The 18758-nt window shown below is 37.7% G+C and overlaps 1 protein-coding gene across 1 annotated transcript in view; it reads left to right on the forward strand.

Moving 5' to 3' along the window:
• The window catches only part of SLC2A13 (solute carrier family 2 member 13), a 152918-nt gene that overhangs the window by 97701 nt on the left and 36459 nt on the right, over positions 1-18758 (forward strand). Inside the window, exons 5-6 of the mRNA XM_062582483.1 lie at positions 8548-8711; positions 12701-12821. Of these exons, the coding sequence (XP_062438467.1) occupies positions 8548-8711; positions 12701-12821 (285 nt within the window). The remainder of the gene's footprint in view (positions 1-8547; positions 8712-12700; positions 12822-18758) is intronic.

Here is an 18758-nt window from a genome sequence, read left to right on the forward strand (position 1 = left end):
TTGCTTTTTTTTGTGCAGTGCTGAGCATAAACCAGTAGTGCTGTGGAGTCCGACCTGTTTGTTGTACTTCCAGCCTGTTCACTGTATTCTGGAAGGGTCCAGACTTTGTTCCTCCTAGTGCTTGCTTTTAATTCCAACCACTTGCTGTCACACTTCGCAGGTTAACTCGCACTCAGATTCAACCCAACACTTTCATGGTTTGACTCTAGGGTTCTGTCCTTGAATTTGCAGAGGATGTCATCTCTTACAAACTAATGTAGGATTTTGGTACTAACTTTCTGCCTTTTTAATTTTTTTTTTTTTTAGTTCTAAATCATCCTTATATTTTACTTTTTTTTTATTTTAAAGAAGAAAACAATTCTCCTTAGTTTTGTGTGAGATCTGTGAAGTCTGTGCAAGACCCACATGCACAGATATAACAACTGAGCCCCAAAAGAAATTTGACTGTATACAAAGATTTGGTGCAGGGTAAATAAGCATTAGACTTGAAAGGAATATCTTGCAGCTGATACTGCAACAGTATTTTAAAAGGACCAAAAGCTGTGTGGCAGGATCCCCTTAAATTAGGAAAATGGATATTGTTTTGTGTATCTTAGTGACCTTAAGCCTTTAAAGGTATTTTTAATACCTGTCAAACATTGGTACATTTGCTTTGTTTGATAGCTATATAATTTAGTCTCTTAGGACACTTAAAAAAAGCAGTGTTTTCTTACCATAATTAAGTAGTAATCCTTAAAACCTTTTCATGTCTTAGCACTTAGATAACATTTGATGAATCAGAGAACCTGCTGAGTATAAAGAGTTGTCTTTCAAACAGTACCAAATACTGAGGGGGTTTGTTATCAAAATATATTGATTTTAACAGATGACATTCACTTTATCGCTCTATCACAGAATCACAGAATCAGTAAGGTTGGAAGGGGCCTCTGGAGATCATCTAGTCCAACCTCCCTGCTCAGCAGGGTCACTTAGAGCATGTTAGACAGGGTTGCATCCAGGTGGGCCTTGAAGATCTCCAGAGAAGGAGACTCCACAACCTCTCTGGGCAACCTGTGCCAGTGCTCCGTCACTCTCACAGGGAAGAAATTCCCCCTCACGGTCAGGAGGAACTTCCTGTGCTTCAATTTGTGCCCATTGCCAAAACATTTATAATAAAACACAACCTGGCTACTAAACAGGGAATTTAAGCTATACTTACACAGTAAAAGTATATCTTACCCTCCAGGTACTCTGAAAAAAAAATCTGCATATAGCCTTTCAGCTGGTGCGGAAGCCTTTGCCTTTAGAGCTTGACAGAACTTCAGAAGAGGCGTGTGGGAAAGCGTATGCGCCTGTCAGTCTGGAATTGGAATCCTACAAATGGAGGTACTTGATATCAGCAGAACTCAGTAAAATTGCAGATCTAATCCTTCGATATTTTGCTTTTTTAAGCTAAAAATACAAGACCAGACAGAACCAGTATGGCTGGGTCGGTTTGCTTTGCCTTTCACTGAGATGGACTTTCAGAGGAAAGCTGGAGTGTTCAAGGTTTCCTTTTCAACTTAACAGTTGCTGTTTTGAAGTTCAATTAATTAAATATTTTTCCAGTCTGTATGTGTTATGATTTGAGCTCGTTTAACCCAGCAGAAAATGGTTTGAGAAATTATAATTGCTCTTCAAAATTAAATCAAAGACAGTAAATACCAGAGGGGTAGTAGAACTACTGAAGTTTTACGATGATCTTGACATGTGAATGAATGCATATATGACCTTGCCATGAATAAATTTTGTTTGTAAATTAGAATCACCATAGATTTGGGGAGTCTTGAGCCACCTTCATTTGGATTAGTGCGGACAGGAAACTTTAACTCATTTTAAGATGGAACTATCTTATTTTATTACAAGTGATTATTATGAGATAGCTGTAAGTTCAGGGAATTGGATGACCAAAGAGGTCCCTTCCAGACTTGTTACTTTGTTCTTTTGAAGTTGTATAGTATAAAAAATATTCTTTGCTTACATAAAGCAAATACTTTAATGATTAAGAGGAGTTTCATAACATAGAGTAGCTATATATCACATTTTGATAAAGAAAGAAGGAGATAATATTTTTCCCTAGTTAGATGAGTTTGTCTGTGTAAACAAAAATGAACCATTGATCTGTTGTACAGTGAAGACCAAAGGGAAATTAATTTTTTGAGGAATCTAAAGGCTGTAAACTGACTAATGCTGTAGTCCTGGAACTGATGCTGAATCATAGTAATGGAAAGTTTTTTTACAGCTTTTGTGATCAGCTTTATTATCTGTCTAATGCCAAATATGAGGTTAGATTTCATCCTTTCTGTGATTTTCCATTTTCATTATCCATAGCTAATGGAGTTTCAGCATCAGAAAAGGATTTATCTGGCAAAGGTAATTCCCATTGAAGAGTTGATCTTTGCTCAGGTATTTCATAATATCAGTGCTATTGTTAATGTTAATACTACTAATTTCACACAACAGTTGAGGTTAGAAGGGAACTCTGGAGATCAGCTAGTCCAACCTCCCTGCACAAGCAGGGTCACCTAGAGCACATTGTCCAGGAATATGTCCAGATAGCTTCTGAATATCTCCAAGGAAGGAGACTCCACAGCCTCTCTGGGCAACCTGTGCCAGTGCTCAGTCACTCTGACAGTAAAGAAGTTTTTCTTTATGTTCAGAGAGAACTGCCTGTGTTTCAGTTTGTGCCCATTGCCTCTCATCCTATCACTGTGCACCACTGAAAAGATTGTGGCCCCATCCTCTTTACACCCTTATTTATTCACATTGATAAGATCCCCTCTCAGTCTTCTCTTCTCCAGGCTGAAGAGTCCCAGCTCTCTCAGCCTTTCTCGTAGGAGAGATGCTCCAGCCCCTTAATCATTCTAGCAGCCCTACGCTGGACACTCTTCAGTAGCTCCATGTCTCTCTTGTATTGGGGAGCCCAGAACTGGACACAGTACTCCAGATGAGGTCTCACCAGGGCTGAGTAGAGAGGGGGGATCACCTCCCTTGACCTGCTGGCAATGCTCTTCCTAATGCACCCCAGGAGACCATTGTCCTTCTTGGCCACAAGGGCACATTGCTGGCTCATGGCCAGCTTGTTCATCAGGACCCCTGGGTCCTTCTCTGCAGAGCTGCTTTACAGCTATAATACAATCCTATCCAATCCTATAATTTATATTATAGGAGTGAGGAAAAGAGTAGATCAAGACTGTGTCTAATTGTGCAAAGCTCTGTTTAAAAGCAAGGTCAGAGATTCGACAGACTCAATTAGAGAAGTAGACAGGGGCAGTGGAGCTCTGATAACCACCCATGTCTGCAGAGTGGTGACCTTAGTTGCTCTGAACACAACCTGTGACTGCAAATGGAAACTCCTGTATCTTCCTTATTGCTGTGTTATATAAAATATGAAGACAGGAAATTGAACCACATTATCCAGTACTCCAGTCATACAATCAAATGCTGCTGTATCACTCTGCAACTCTTTTTTCAAACTAGTCTAACCAAGGGAGATTTTTACTTCGTTATTTCTATAGCATCTTGCCAGCGTGTGTGTTTCTATACTCCAGGCTTCCTATGCTACTTAGCAGTGCTGTAGCTTCCCTCCTGTCTGGTAGTTGCCACACCTGGAGCATTTTTGACTCTTTCCAGATATATCAGCTTCTTCCTGTCTTGTTTGTTTTCAGTACTTTGGCATCTAATTGTTTCCTGTATGCTGCTCTTGCTTTCTCCTACTGTTTCTGTGAGTTTGTCTACACAGCTGAGTTGCCACAGTTTAACGTACTGGTGAAGCCATGGTAGTTCTGCATACCTTTAATGATGCAAACGTGAGTTTAAACTTTCTAGATTAAGCCTCTTTTATAACATAGATGTAAATGGATGGGACAGACAGATGCAAACAATAGCTTCAAAACGTACGTTAGGTCAATGAGGTAGCTCAGAGAATGTTACAATTTTATTTACGTGGTTATGTGATAGCTTACAAAAGGAGGGAAACATGAAACAAATAAGGCTTTAATTTGGGTTGGAGACTTTCCTTTGAATCAGTAATAAGACAGATGTGTGATAACACCATTTGAAATTTTGATTAGCCTTAGTTGTATTAGCTTTTTATATAGGATGGTATGTGTCTCAGTGGTCCAGTTGCCCTAGTGACATTGGCATAGTCTCATATTAATGCAGCTATGTGGCTTGATAGATTGCAGCATGGCCTCTCGTAACACTCACGTGGTCAGTCTGCAACTGTCTGTACATGAAAATGCAGACCTGCCACTTCTCACCTGAACCTTTCAGGGCTTAAAAGGTCATCTGGGGGGACAATATTCCTTACAGCCTGTGTACGTGTGCCGTAGCATATTGCTGTACTTTTAAAAATACTTTGTCTTATGCTTGGCAGCACAGCTTGCACTTGTTGGGTGATAGCCAAAATGTGCCTGGCATCCTTGGGTGTGATAGCAGGGTCATGTGGGGCAAAGAGGAAGCTGCAGTGCACGTGGTAGGTTGCTTGGGTAAAAATGCCCACCTTCCCCAGCTTGGACACATCCAGTAGAGTTCCCACGCTCAAAATTATCACACTTGATGGGCATAAGCTCTAGTAATTCCTAAAGGAGGGAAAAAACCCACTTTAAGGAGTAGGAGAAGCACCATTTTTCATATATTCTTGTGGAACATATTTTTTTTTCTTTTTTTTTTTTTAATGCTTTTGTTTCTCTTAGTCTGGTAATTCATGCATATAATGTCTATAAATACCTTAAGAGGGGGTGTCAAGAGGATGGGGCCAAACTCTTTTCAATGGTGCCAAACAACAGGACAAAAGGCAACAGGCACAAATTGAAACACAGGAAGTTCTACCTGGACATGAGGCAAAACTTCTTTACAATGAGAGTGACAGAGCACTGGGACAGGTTGCCCAGAGAGGTTGTGGAGTCTCCTTCTCTGGAGATATTCAAGGCCCGCCTGGATGCAACCCTGTGCAACATGCTCTATGGGACCCTGCTTGAGCAGAGGGGTTGGACTAGATGATCTCCAGAGGTCCCTTCCAACCTCAACCATTCTGTGATTCTGTGATAATAAACTGAGATAGCCAAAGAGAGGATCTTTGTTCATGCACAACTACAGAAAAAGACCATGCAAGTCTGTTGAAATTGCTGCCTTTGGGGATTTTCTGCAATGTTTACTCATTTGTTTCTTGACTACTGCACTGCTTGCCATTTCACTTTGCCTTAGTTCATAAAAAAAACATGGAGATTTGTTATCTTGAGCAACTGTTCTTGGACTGAGTGGTTTGAGTAGCTGGACAGTGATTTCCAAACTACTGTGCCAGAAAATTGCAACAAGCCCTTGTACTACAATACCAGAGTGTTCTGATTTTATTTTCTTAAAAGCAGAAATGTAAAAGGAACATTTTAAAAGTGTTGACAAGTGTTTTTGAGTTACTGAGATTTATTCGTTTTACTAGAATTAAAAATTCTATCCAAAAAAATTGATATTAGATGGAGACACCATTAGACATCATTTGTCAGAATAGCCTTGACATAAGAGATGGGCTAGAGCAGCCCCTCCTGAAGGATAGGGGCAATCAAGGTTAGGATGGGGAAAACTTGGCAGCTGATCGATGGTCATTTTTTGATGGAAAGCTACAAAGCCTGGAATGGTAGACTTCTCACCGGCTATTGAGTGAACTAACTTGGAAAGTCTAATGCATTTGAAATTGTCTGGAGACTTGCTTGAAGGGAAGGAGTCTCCTTTCTTTCAACATTGAAAGGTCTCACTTTCAAAAATGTTGATTCTGCAAATGAGGAGAGAGGGGAAAGTTGTCAGGGGAGTAATTTGTTCGAAAACTAAACTGCATATTTTCAGTATATGCATATAGTAAAAAGATTGGTCTGAATATTCTTTACTGTGGAATTGTTCAAGTGGTTTTTCTGCTCAGCAGCTCTTGATAGAAGAACTTCATAATTCTAATGCCCTCAGAAATGATCAGCATTAAAATATTTTAATATTTATCTGACTCAGTTATTTTGTGTAGCTTTGTCTGTAGTTACGTGCTTTTAAAACACTTGCTTAAAATTACAGATAAACATGTGCTTTTGTCATTTTCTTTACGTTTTAGGACTAGGACTTCACAGCTTTGCCATTCATGCTGCATTCCTTCCAGTAGCTGCAGTATTCAAAGCAGTTGTATAATATCATAACTTGACCTTTTTCTGCCACATGATTTTTTTCCTTGTCAGGAAGAAATTAAAAAGACCTATCATCTTGTTACATTTAATAGCCAGTTAGGGCTGCACAGGTTGGCATTAAAAATATTGTGAATACTGAAATATGATGATTTAAGCAGTTATGTTCTTATAGCAGTTAAAATAATGCATGCAATTACTTTTGTAAAATTTTTGGAACTTGATTGCTACACAATGAGAAATCTTAAAGTTACTGCCCAACATTCAAGCTTTGCTAGCTTGTCATTTAGATTTACTGAATCTAAATTTTCCTGGTTTGCTTTCCATAGAAATGAAATACAATGTTCATCATGGATAAACAGCAAGTTTCTAGCTGAGCATGTATAACCAGTGAGTTCAATAAGCAACTAGAGGGGATGTCAGTACAGAAAGTACCTGATTTTATGTAACACAGAAACAGACATTTACACGATTTAAATGATTTTTTACTTTACTTTTTTTTAACTATTTAGAATCAGAACTCTGTATGTTACTGCTAACAGCTGACAATTTCTGACATTACAGTAGAATTAGATTTTGAGAAAATTTGGATGCGTAGAATTAAACATGACTTCGGAAAGCATTGTCTTGCTGACGTAAATGGGAGTTTTGCAGTATGTATTGGCCAAGGCTTAACATGTTTAGTTATTTTCTAATCCATAAGAAGAAAAAAAGATGGTATTGGGAGATCAAAGATGGTTTTGGTGACTCAGTCAGTGCAGCATGATGTAAGTCTTGACAACCAATTAGTAGTTTAGTTGTAGAGAGCCTTAAGAAGCCAGGGCACACTAACATCAGCATTTTAGTTCAGGTCGGGTCTATGCTTCAGAAATCTCTCCAGCCTCTCCGCTTTTCACGCACTGGAGTGGTGTCAGAGTACCCACTTCTTTGAGCTGAAGCTAAACTGGAAGATGCTTTCCAGTTGCTGGTGAGCCGCCAGTCTGTGCAACCAGACCCATCACACATGTCTGTGTAGACATCAGGTCCTTGGCACCAAGAGTCTCCCTCTGAAGATCCTCTCCTGCTGCACCTGTGAGCTGCTAGTGTAGGCATGGGCTCAAGCTGCTAGTGTCGACAGGGAAGAGTCTAGTGAAGGGATCTCAGAAGATCTAAACACTTCACTGGGACTCAGTGAGGGAGGAGAAAGTGATGTCCAGCTATAAGGGCACTAATTGATGGCTGGTCACTTCTTTAACGGATCTAGTGCTTTTGCAAGTAATCACTTAAGTGTATTGTTCACCACTGGTTACTGGTTTGAAATAACAACTGTTTAATACTTAGAATAGGAAAATGTGTATCACTATTCAGAGAATAGCATATCTGGACATTAAGACAATGTGGTGGCGTCTAAAGCAAGCTGCGTGTTGACCAGAAAAAAATGTGAACTTTGACAATTTTGTTGATTATCACTATGTGAAAGCCCACAGGCTGCTATGTATTTGAAGGACTGGATATTCAATATTTCAGCCAACATAGATTAACAGAACAGATTGAAAATTATTTCTTGAATGTTTACTTTGAGAATGTTGAATGTTACTCTTTGAGAGCATATGCACTGTATTCATTTAATATCTATGAAAAAAGGACTTCCTCATTTTTTTTTCATTTTTCTCATTTGAGTTATTTACTAATTACTGTTTGTGTGGAATGATTGATTTGTTTTAAAAAGAAATAGAAACTCCTGTCAACATCCGCATGGTGGGTGCGGATTCATATTCCTGCAGTGTGATGGTAACACATTTCAAAATGACCCTAATCTAGTTAAAGCAGAACTAATGCAGTAGAAACTGTTTCAGACCCTTCAGTGACAGTAAAATAATACTAGAAAAACCTCAAACCAGGAGGTTTGAGTGTCAGGTGCAATATGTTGTATGCCATAGATCAGTTGTGTATGACCTTTAACTAGAGTGAAAACATGTTTGATTTTTGAAATATCTTTCCTTAGGGAGTATACAGAATGCTAAAATCCTGCTTGTTTTGGCAGAAAAAGATAGGACACTAAGCAATGACTGACTTCAAAAGCCAGATTAATTTAAATTAAAAATGTGAACCCTATTTCAAGCAGATTATGACTGACCATTGAAAAAGCAAACAGCCAAGGGAATGGCAATTTGTCTGTTGATGTCCTCCAGTCAAAACTTCAGGCAAGCACAAGTTATGCTTTGGTTATGCCTGATTTCCCAGGGTAATTGAGTGTCAGTCTATGGCCGCATTATGCAGGAGGTCTAGCAGGATTTTTGTTATGATCCTTTTTGATTTAAAATCAGAAACTATAATATGAGCCAAATTCAGTGGTGGTGTTTGTATTTGTGTCTCCACTCTCTTACAGGTACTACAGTGCTACCATTTTGCAGATGTCGGGAGTCCAAGATGACAGGCTTGCAATCTGGCTGGCTGCACTGACAGCATTTATAAACTTCATTTTCACTCTTGTGGGAGTCTGGCTTGTTGAAAGAATGGGTCGCCGGAAACTTACACTCGGTAGTTTATCAGGTGAGTGCTTAATTGGAGTATATTGTATATTCCTCACAAGTATAAGTAAAATGAAAACAAAGTTCTAATTTTATCAAAGTAATTCTCTTCAAAACAGTAACCTTGACCCACCTTTTCCCCAAAATCATGTGACATTTCACGAATAGTAATACAGTAGATAGCTAAGAGCTATTTTTAAGAAAATGTTCAGCATCTTCATTTTTGCAAATGCAGTTTCTCCTTCAAAGCATGTTTGACAACATATTTTTTTCAGTAGAAGGAATGAAATGCTTGGAACTTCAGAGTTTGTTTTAAAATCTTGTGTACGTCTGTATATGTGAAATGTAATTTCTGACTTATGTAAATTCAAAACATCTTATCAAGAACGACTGGAGAAAGCATATCACACAGACATCATTATGGTACTTTTTCAAGTAATGCAGTTCTGTGCATAGTTATGTCAAGTACAATAAATACTTTATTTGCAAGCACCATAACTCAATCACACCGCCATCTCTTAGAAGCTGGAAAAGGCAGAGTAGCAGTCTGGCCTGTGCTCAGCCGTGTCCTGCCACTTCCCTGCTTAGGGCCTTTCCTAAGACCCTTAAGCATTCATTTTGGCTGAAGCAATCTATGACAGGTGCCTGCCTCTGTCTAAGGAGTTCAGACATTTTCAAGACAAGATTTGGAAAAGAGAGAATTGGTTCTTGCTTCTCTTGCAGTAGTGTTCACCACTGCCTGGAAAAGTTGGACGCCTCCATGCTTTCTTCTGTCAACTCTGCCAGGGATCCAAACTGCTGGCTAATGTAACGCAGCAGAGTGGGGAACCACCTGCCAAGAGCTGGCCATCTGCAGTTTGGATGCAGTCCCCAAACGATAGGAGTTAATTTGCATCCATAATGCATTTATGTAGGCAGAACACTGACTGCACTGCACCGTGTCACATCTGGTTTAACACACCATTGCCCAATCTTTGTATTGAAACATGCACTTTGGAGACAGTTTGGTATGTGCAAATGATAATAAAACTGTATTTGGCCTTTTTTGTATTTTGTTTTGGAGTTGAGAAAGCTGGTGCTTTTTTCATGATCCAAGTTCGTAAGTATTGTCATGACAGAAGTGATTGGAAGAGCACTTCCCTTAGTTCATGAAAAATGAACCCAGATCTCAAATTGATACTTTTATCACCATCTACATCCATATTAGTTAAAATACATTTCCCCTATAACTTCTTCTATGTCTCCAGCCAGTTCCAGGTCTTTCAGAGGGGAGAAGATTGTCCCATTTCCTAGGCTGAACAATACAATTTGTTTTGTTTCTGTTTTGCTTTGCATTTTTCCTCCTGTGGCGCTTGTCTTTTTTCTTTGCCTTTGTGTGAAGTGAATCTCTCTTTGCACTGCACTGATACCTGGTTTCTTGGTTGCTGCATCCCCTTTATACTCTATTAGAATACACCAAGTATTATCTGTTAAGCACCTGATACCTCATATCTCCCTCTGGGCAGCTTCTTAGGAGTTTATTGCTTATATGGAGGCAGTGGTATAGGTTTGATTCCCATATGGACTTTTCATACAAACACAGAACTTTGATTTTTTTGGTTAATATAGTCAAAGATTGTAAATGAGAAATGCAGATATAAATGCCCCTTATAAAGCATATTAGTCATCAAGCAGAGGCGAATATAGAAATAAGGCAGCGAGTTAGCAAAGGAGAATAATACAGGGTTATGTGTTTATGATATTTGGACACAAAATAATTGCTTGGTAAAAATATTCTCGATCCTTGCTCTGTTGTTGGTTGCCTGCTGTCAGTTTGCAGCATCATTTGATTCATGCTGTGTTACTTACTGTGTTCTGTATCCTGTGGTCTCTTCTTAAGGAAAATACCCTACAAATAATGGCAGTCTCTCGATCCTATTCAGAATTGTTTTATATAGTATTTGATATTTAGATTTAGGTAATGGTGGGTATGATGTGTTTTACTTAGCAAGAGGGCTGTTGAATAAAATAACAATTATTAAATCTGCTGGTGGATTTGTTTTCAAACTGTGAGTTTTCTCATGGGCTATACTTATTTTTTTTAGTGTTCTTCTTTGGTTTGCCTTTATAGGGAAATTGGTTTTCATACTAAGTTATTAAAATAGCTGCCTGTCTGGTCTTTGGAGAAACCATGTATGCCCCAGTCTCCCATTCTATTAAACAAGGACAAAACTGCTATCTTTGCCTACTGCTTCAAGGTTTTTTTTGTAAAGGTTAATTGATTTGGTGTTTTTAAAATGATAAGCTACAAAAATAATTAGTGAAAAGATAGCAACATTAGTATTTTGATTAAGTCTACATATTCTAAGCTTTTTTTTTTTAATTTATGCAGCTTTTTCTGCTCCCTGAAAACATTTGGGAAAGGGCTATTTTGCATTTGATTTAGAGCATTTTTATAATTTTTGAGGTATTAACAACAGTTTTGAAAAATTCAGCCTTTCGGATAGATCTAGGAGGTATTATGAAAATTGTAGTCAACTGCTTCTGCCAAAAAAAGAAAGAAAAAAAATCTCACTCTTTTAGTCCTCTTTGCTGCAGTTAGCTACCGACTCTTAGTTCCCCATTCATTTTGTATGTTGGCATCAATCCTCTATGATTCTTTTGCTCTTCAGTTTTTTCTTTCTTCAAAACTCTTTATTGGGAAACTTGCAGATATTTTGACAAGTGCAGCATCCGTTTTATTTGAGTTTTTCTTTTTCCTCTTCAGAAACTGGCAATTTGAAAGTGTGGTGATATTTGGGCATATGTCATATATCCAAATATATGTTTTTCTTTTATGACCGAGAAAATCTAAACCATCTTCAGAATGCTTACTTTTTTACTGCATCTTGCTTAATGATATACTGTAATGGTATGTGTTTATTAATCATAGAAAAAAATCCCACAGAATGAAAATATATGGTAAACTTCATTTAGCAAATTTGCACATTTCATCCTTTTTCAAAGAAGTAAGACATTTACAGACGTACTGTAAGTGAGTGTTAGTGTATTTGATTAACTTGAAAGACAGACAAAGCATATTTATAATGAATATAAATAAGATTATAGTCTATGTCTGAAGATATTTGCTGTCTGGTTTATGGCATTTTGAAAGTACAATTAATCTAGTACAAAATCCAGCCTGCCCAGAAGACTGGGTTCATTAGCATACCTAGTCATCGTAGCAATGCAAAGCAAGTGCAGAGTAAGATGAAATTCACTATCATTTTTATGGTGGATAGGTGCTTTCTCCACGTATACTTTGTGATTTAGTTGGAGATATTAGAGTCAGAAGCAGATCTACCAGTTCAGGTAAACATGTAGTCCAAAAATCTCCAGTTCATGTTCATTCATGACCATTAGCTTTGGCTGCTGCATGAACATATTTGTGAATTATTTTATTACACAGATTCTGCTCCTTAAGATGCCATTTATACCCCAGGAAGAATTTTTCATACAATTGATGGGTTAGCTTGCTAGGAAACTTTTTTTTCTCTTAAAAAACCCCAAACCACTCCAACCTCCGAAGAAATTCAGAAAAAACACAAAAGGAGATAAAATTGATGAAAAATCTGACACTGTTTTCTATCTTACAGGAAAGTCTTCATGTTTGGGAGTGGGAAGAAGTGTGGTGATTTAAAAGCTGCTATTAAATTTTACCTTCAGTGTTATTTTCATCACTAAAAGGAATATATATCCATTCACTCCATGCAGTCTTCAAGTCCACATATCAAAAAAAGTTGCAGATGATTAATTTAGTATCTGGACAATAAATCTGATGCATATGACTTTAACATCTAACCTAATTCAAGACATGGATGTAGCAAAGGATATTTTTTCTTAAATTCTTATTACAGCTGCCTAGTATAATGGGGAATGCTGTGTGCATAATAATGGCGTGTCTTGCTTTCCCAAGCAAAGTTCAGTTCAATAGAGAATTATTTCATGTTCTCTGGAGAAAAGTATCACATTGCTCTTTATCTGTATTTTTAGGTACTGCTGTAGCACTCATTATCCTAGCTTTGGGATTTTTGCTATCAGCTCAGGTCTCGCCAAGAATCACACTTACTCCACCAGATCCTTCACATCAAAACTCTACCTGCACAAAATACAGGTGAGATTTCGTGATCATTCATCCATCAAATTATTCTGAAAGATTTTTTCCCCCTATTAACTGGTTTTTACAACCTAATCTGAATAATGGACAGGTATTCACACAGTCTGGTGATGGCATCTCAGTTAGAAACCTAAACTTAAAAGCCTTAATTCCATTAATGGAGAAAATTAGGTAGCACTGAAGCACTAAATAAGGAGCACTTAGATGCTCTGAATCACCCTTCAGATTTTCTTAGATAAAATAAGACAGGCTGCAGACTACGCGTGAGTTCTCTCTGTTATATCAGAGATGCTGCAATTTATAGTGGACACCAGGTTATGAATATTTTTAAAGTGTAATTTGTAAATATGTTTGCTGTTGCTAGTCTGCTCATAGATTTGTCCTGTGTGATAACTGTGTATGTATGTATTCCTTGCCTTTTGTTTTACTGAACAAAAAAAAAAAATCTTTAGAACAGTGATAATTACAAACCTATTAACAATTCAAAACAAATCCAATTTTTGGATCTTTTTATCTGTGGTGGGGAGAACGTACACTTCCACGTGAGATTGCGATTTCAAGTTATTTCACTTTTAGAATGTTAAGACTGTATCATTATTTTCTGTATTTTGTATTTTTTATTCACATGTATGTCAGTGCTCCATTGAGAGAAGACTAGTTAAATAGCTGAAGCTGTTTTTAGTTGTGTCCAAAATCTCTGCCTTACATGTATTTGTGATAGAAATAATTATCAAGAGATGAGAAGTGTGTTTCTAGTTTCACAGAGGTGTCAGCCAGACATATGGTTCATGTCTTTCCATATGCCAGAGCACTGTCTTAGGTGACAGATTCTGAGGAGCTGAAACCTCATAGACCCCTAGGGAGTGGACAGGAAGGTGTTAAGAGTATAGAAAAAGGATTCTGAAAGGGCATGACATAATCCTGCATATGGTGATCCCTACATGAAAATACTGTATTTTTACTTTTTTTCTGCTGCGTTTATACTTGTGTTACCTATTTATGTTGTTATTTTGAGGACTTGCCTATCCAGCTCTTTCAAATGGTAAGTGATCTATTTAAAGGATACAAAGAGAGAAAGAACCTCCAAATACTCTATTTTCAGAATGAGATGATGTCAGTAGCAGGATGCCAAAAGGGTTGGCCAGGGACTTAAGTTAGCTATTAGATAAGGATGTCTGGAGACAGCTGATGCACTATTTGCAGAACACAAATCTTTGTTATCTAATAAAGCTAGATGATTGTATAACCTGAAACAGTGTAAAATCTTTGTAGAAGAGCTATGGATAGTTTGCCTTAAAAAGGTAATATGAATTATTCTATACAATTTAGATTTTTTCAGTTAACCGTAGCTAGTCAGGAAGGAAAGTTAGACTCACTGTGGCTTGCCCAGCAGGCTCTCATAGGCAAAATCATGAAAAATAAAGTAGGCAGTTCTAGTAAATGCGTGTTATTATGTGAATTATTGGAATACTTTGATCTCTTATGATTTTTCTTTCTGACATGGAGTAAACAGTCCAGTAGAAGTAGAAATAAAAGAGGGACTTTAGTAGAAATAAAAAGCATCTAGAAAAGAACAATAAAAGAATTGAAATTTTCATTTGGGAATATTTTGAAAAGGATGCAGCTCTCAGCTAAAGGAGAAGAGTGAACCTGTGGGAAAGATGTGAACTAATGAGCAATGTAGGAGAAAGCTTCAGGTGCTTCTATTTTAATCTTGTAGTATATATCCTGGTAAAGAAACACAAAAGTCAGGGAGATGGAATTCATAAATGGAAGCAGTTGCCCACACATTGCAGGATTAGTCTGCAGTGCCCCCTGTTTAGAAAGGTTCAGAGAAGACTAGACATTTAAAAGGTAAGTGACAACTTTCACACTTAAACTGTGTAGATAAAACTATATTTGGTATATTGGCTTCCATGCTTCATGATACCAACAAACCCTGACCTAACTAGAGCTGGTGGAAGAATGTTCATTCAGAATAATGCATATTAATGTCCATTATAGGAACACCTTCACTGAAGTCTTCTATATCAACCATTGACTGAGAACCAGAAAGCCTCAGAATTTCAGGTGTCTTCAACCAAGACAGTATAAATACAACAAATATTGTTAAAGTTTTCAGCATGGATCAAGGGAAGGAAAATGATTTTAAACTTTTCATTTCCAGGGATGTCCCCAGAAGAGGTGCATTTCAGTATGCTGCTCCACCAAGCTCTTTTAGCCACAAATAGAGATTATAGGTGAATTTCTTCCTTTATTTAAATTATTTCTGGTGTGGATATCAAACAGCCATATATTAAATTCAGTTTGGAAATAGTAGCTGCGTAAGATAATCAGTATGCTTACTTTCTGTGTACGTGGTCCATAAGCTGAATGAAATTAAAAAATATATATTTTTGTCATTTGAAAGTAGGTGGTGTCTGCAGCACTCCACATCCAGCAGAATATAGAGGTCAGAGCCTTTCTGTCTCATGAAGTCCATTTCTAGATCATTGTCATCTGTGCCAAATTTTTTCACTTGTAGAACTTCAGCATAACATGCATGGTCCTGAGTGGAAGAGGAGGTGAGGACTGCAAACCAAAGAAAGCAAATTGTTGGACTGTATTTTGTGAGACCAGCTGCTTTCCCCTCTTTGGCCCCAAAGTTGTTCCCCAAAGCAGTTACGATGTTTAGTCAAAGAGATCCTCAGACATTTGGAAGCGAGTATGCAGCCTGCAGAAAATCCAGTCTTACACATACTTTATATGCTGCTCTAAGTTAAAAGAATTAAACAGTTAGCTGCTATGTAGGGTTGCAGATGTTACTGTAGGGATATTTCCAGATTAGATACTAAGTTAAAGTTACTTTAACTTAATGACAGTGGTCTATTGGTCTATTTAATCTATGTTTTAGATTACTTCACTGTAACTGCTTGTATTGCCCATTGCTTAGCACTGTATTTTGCAAGCCACAAAGCAGTCTCAGTAGGTTTGGGAAAATCAAAAGATAGCAGGACTTAAGAAAGTCAGCACATAATACCATGTCCCTGTAGCCACTGTAACTGGTTTTAAGTACACCTGTCTACATGAATGAGGCTAGTAGTCCCTCATCGATTGGTGATGCAGTGCTTCTCTGAGGTGTTAAGTCTCTGAGGCTGTTAATCGGAGTTTAAATCAGTTTGCAGATTTGCAGCTTGGCCATATCTGAGTACGTGGGTGTTTCCCACGTTTGTCATTGCCAAAATGTATTTATAAGTTATCATCATGTCAGCAGAAAGTATTTGCTGACAGAAGTTTCACTGATGCTGTGCAGAGTAAAAAATGCTTTTTATGTTTGCAAATCTGCTGGGTTACAGCAGGTGTGAGTGTCCGTAATGAAAGACTCTGAGCTCCTGCAAATGTTCTATTTGTTTGCTAATCCCTCAGGTCAGTGTTCCTCAACTGCTAGACTAAAAATGAAGATAGAGCAGACTTCAGCAAATAAAGAACACAGTCATTATTCTGACTTAAAAAACACCTAGGAGTCGAATACCCCATTCTGAAAGAGTCGTGCCATGCAGACAGTGGTACAAGTTGACTGTACTAGCTTACAAACAAACAAACAAGATACGCTGCAAATATCCAGTAAAATATTTTCACTTGGTATAGGGACACACGATACAGTAGTTGAGCAGTAGTTCAGAAATCATCTGTAAATCAGTGAAGACTTTGAACGTTGTCCTTATTCACGGGGACATGATGGAGATAATGCTTATAAATCCAGCAGGGCACCCTGGACATTAAAATTCTCTGTGCTTTCTCACAGATACAACTAGGCAGGCATTTCACTGAGAGAAAACGAGATGCTCTCTCCTATGTGCCATCCTTAAGCTGAGCTTTCTTTTCACAGGCAGCTTGTATAAGATTATATAGACGTTCACAGTATGACCACCTCTCTGCTTTCATTTCTGTTCAGAAGAGCAGCTGTGATCTGTGTTACTTTTTGTGAGTCCACAGAGAAGTTCAGAGCCGAATTTAGGAGTACCAAACAGCATCCCAGAATTTATCTTAGAAATTGAAAGGTTTCAGACAAGTTAACCATTCCCATCATTATTCTGACTACTGAAAGCTCGGAAACTGTTCCTGTTTTTCCCAGCGACTTGTCAGGCTCTGGGAAGAGGTCAAATTTTGTGCACGTACACTAGCTACCCTACTATCCTTTTCTAGTCTTTAAATGGTCAAAGATCTGATCATCCCTCTCCACATGGACTTATCTCTGGAAAACCACCACTGACCTGTTGCCTTCTGTTCCAAGTCTTCTTTTCTTCTCTCATTCATCTGTCTTGTTTCTTTTACTGTTCTTTAAAAGATTTGGCTGGCTGTAGAAGAAACTATGTAAACTTGTTCTGCCCAAGTAATGTTTGTTGTCTGCAGCTGCAATATGAAAATAATAACTGTTGTTTTGATTGTAGGTTAACTTGGAGGTTCATAGCTTAGGGGAATAATACCTGTACACAAGCACTTTCTCAGGTTCCTTCTCAAACTGATCCTCTAGAGAGTTTCATTAAAATAATACAGGCAGTGCCAGCTTGGCTGTGCACACAAGGGATCTGTTGTTCCTCTTTGAATTAGTCACCCTTACATGGTTGATCTTCCTAAACTCATTGAACAAATACACATCACTGACTGAGATGAAGGCATCTATGCTTAGTACTCTTACATACCAGTTATGCAAGACAGTTAGACAGAGATATATATTTTCTTTATGAATTAAGCAAAAACATTTCATTGTGACCTGTCCTGAAAAACTCAGCTAATGTAATAACTGAAACTGGTTTTATTTGCTAGTTTTAGCTTACATGCAGTAAGTATATTAGCCATTATACTTTATTTTCCTGAATTAACTCATTAAGAATCTGAGTTATCTGCAAACTAGACCTCAAGATTCATTGTATTGATACTGTATCACAGAACCAGTGTGTTTCTAATTTTATTTTTCTAATGTCAAAGTGACTGGTCATTCTGATTACCAAATTTATTACTACAGTTTCAGTTATGTGTTTCCTCTTTAAGACTGGAGGATTTTGAGTATGTAAAGAGATAATCAAAGGTTTCAGAATACTTTTGCTGCCTCTTATAAAATGTAATGAAGGTTTTCATAGACAGTTTATGTAGTAGAACTGTAGAATGACTTCAGTATAGTCCTAACCTTTATTAAGTACATAGTAAAGGTATATTAGTTGATAGTATTTTTCCTTTTGTTGGCATATTATTCCTGTAAATCATACAGGAAAGAAAGGAATATATCAGTTCAATATGATGGTCTTCAGTCTTCTGTTCATCTTCAGTATGAGTAGAATTTGGGAAGAATTCCTCTCTCATGAGTTTAAATACAAAGATTTGAAAAGCCATTTGTCTAAACTGTAATGGCTGTAGTGTAATGCAAACTCTCTGTAATCAATGGTAACATTTCCACTTACCTTGTTTGTCTTTGGATCAAGCTATATATTACTGAGGGAGCAATCTGTTATTCATACAGTAAAATATTGACACATCATCTCTCCACTAACACTATTAAAACTTTGCTGTTTAACAATAACTGAAACAATACTAGGGAATTATTTTGTAAAATCTTCCAATGCAGTGGTATTATGGTGTATATGGTTTGTAAGCTTTAGTCACACAAGGATGGTTTTAATCATGTTGAGGGATAACATCCTATCTAGATAAAAGCTATGAGTATGCTGTGTATATGTAGAATCTCTTTGGAGATTGGTCTGAAATCACAGAATCATAGAATGGTAAGGTTGGAAGGGACCTCTGGAGATCATCTAGTCCAACCCCCAGCATAGCCTGTACAGGGATTGAACCCATGACCTTGGCATTAGCAGCACCACACTCCAACCAACTGAGCTATAGCGACTGTCATAATGTGCAAAGTAAAGGCACGTACAATCAAGTCAGTTGTTCTAATTA

This window comes from Rhea pennata, chromosome 1 (assembly GCF_028389875.1).
Source record: "Rhea pennata isolate bPtePen1 chromosome 1, bPtePen1.pri, whole genome shotgun sequence".
Classification (NCBI taxonomy): domain Eukaryota; kingdom Metazoa; phylum Chordata; class Aves; order Rheiformes; family Rheidae; genus Rhea; species Rhea pennata.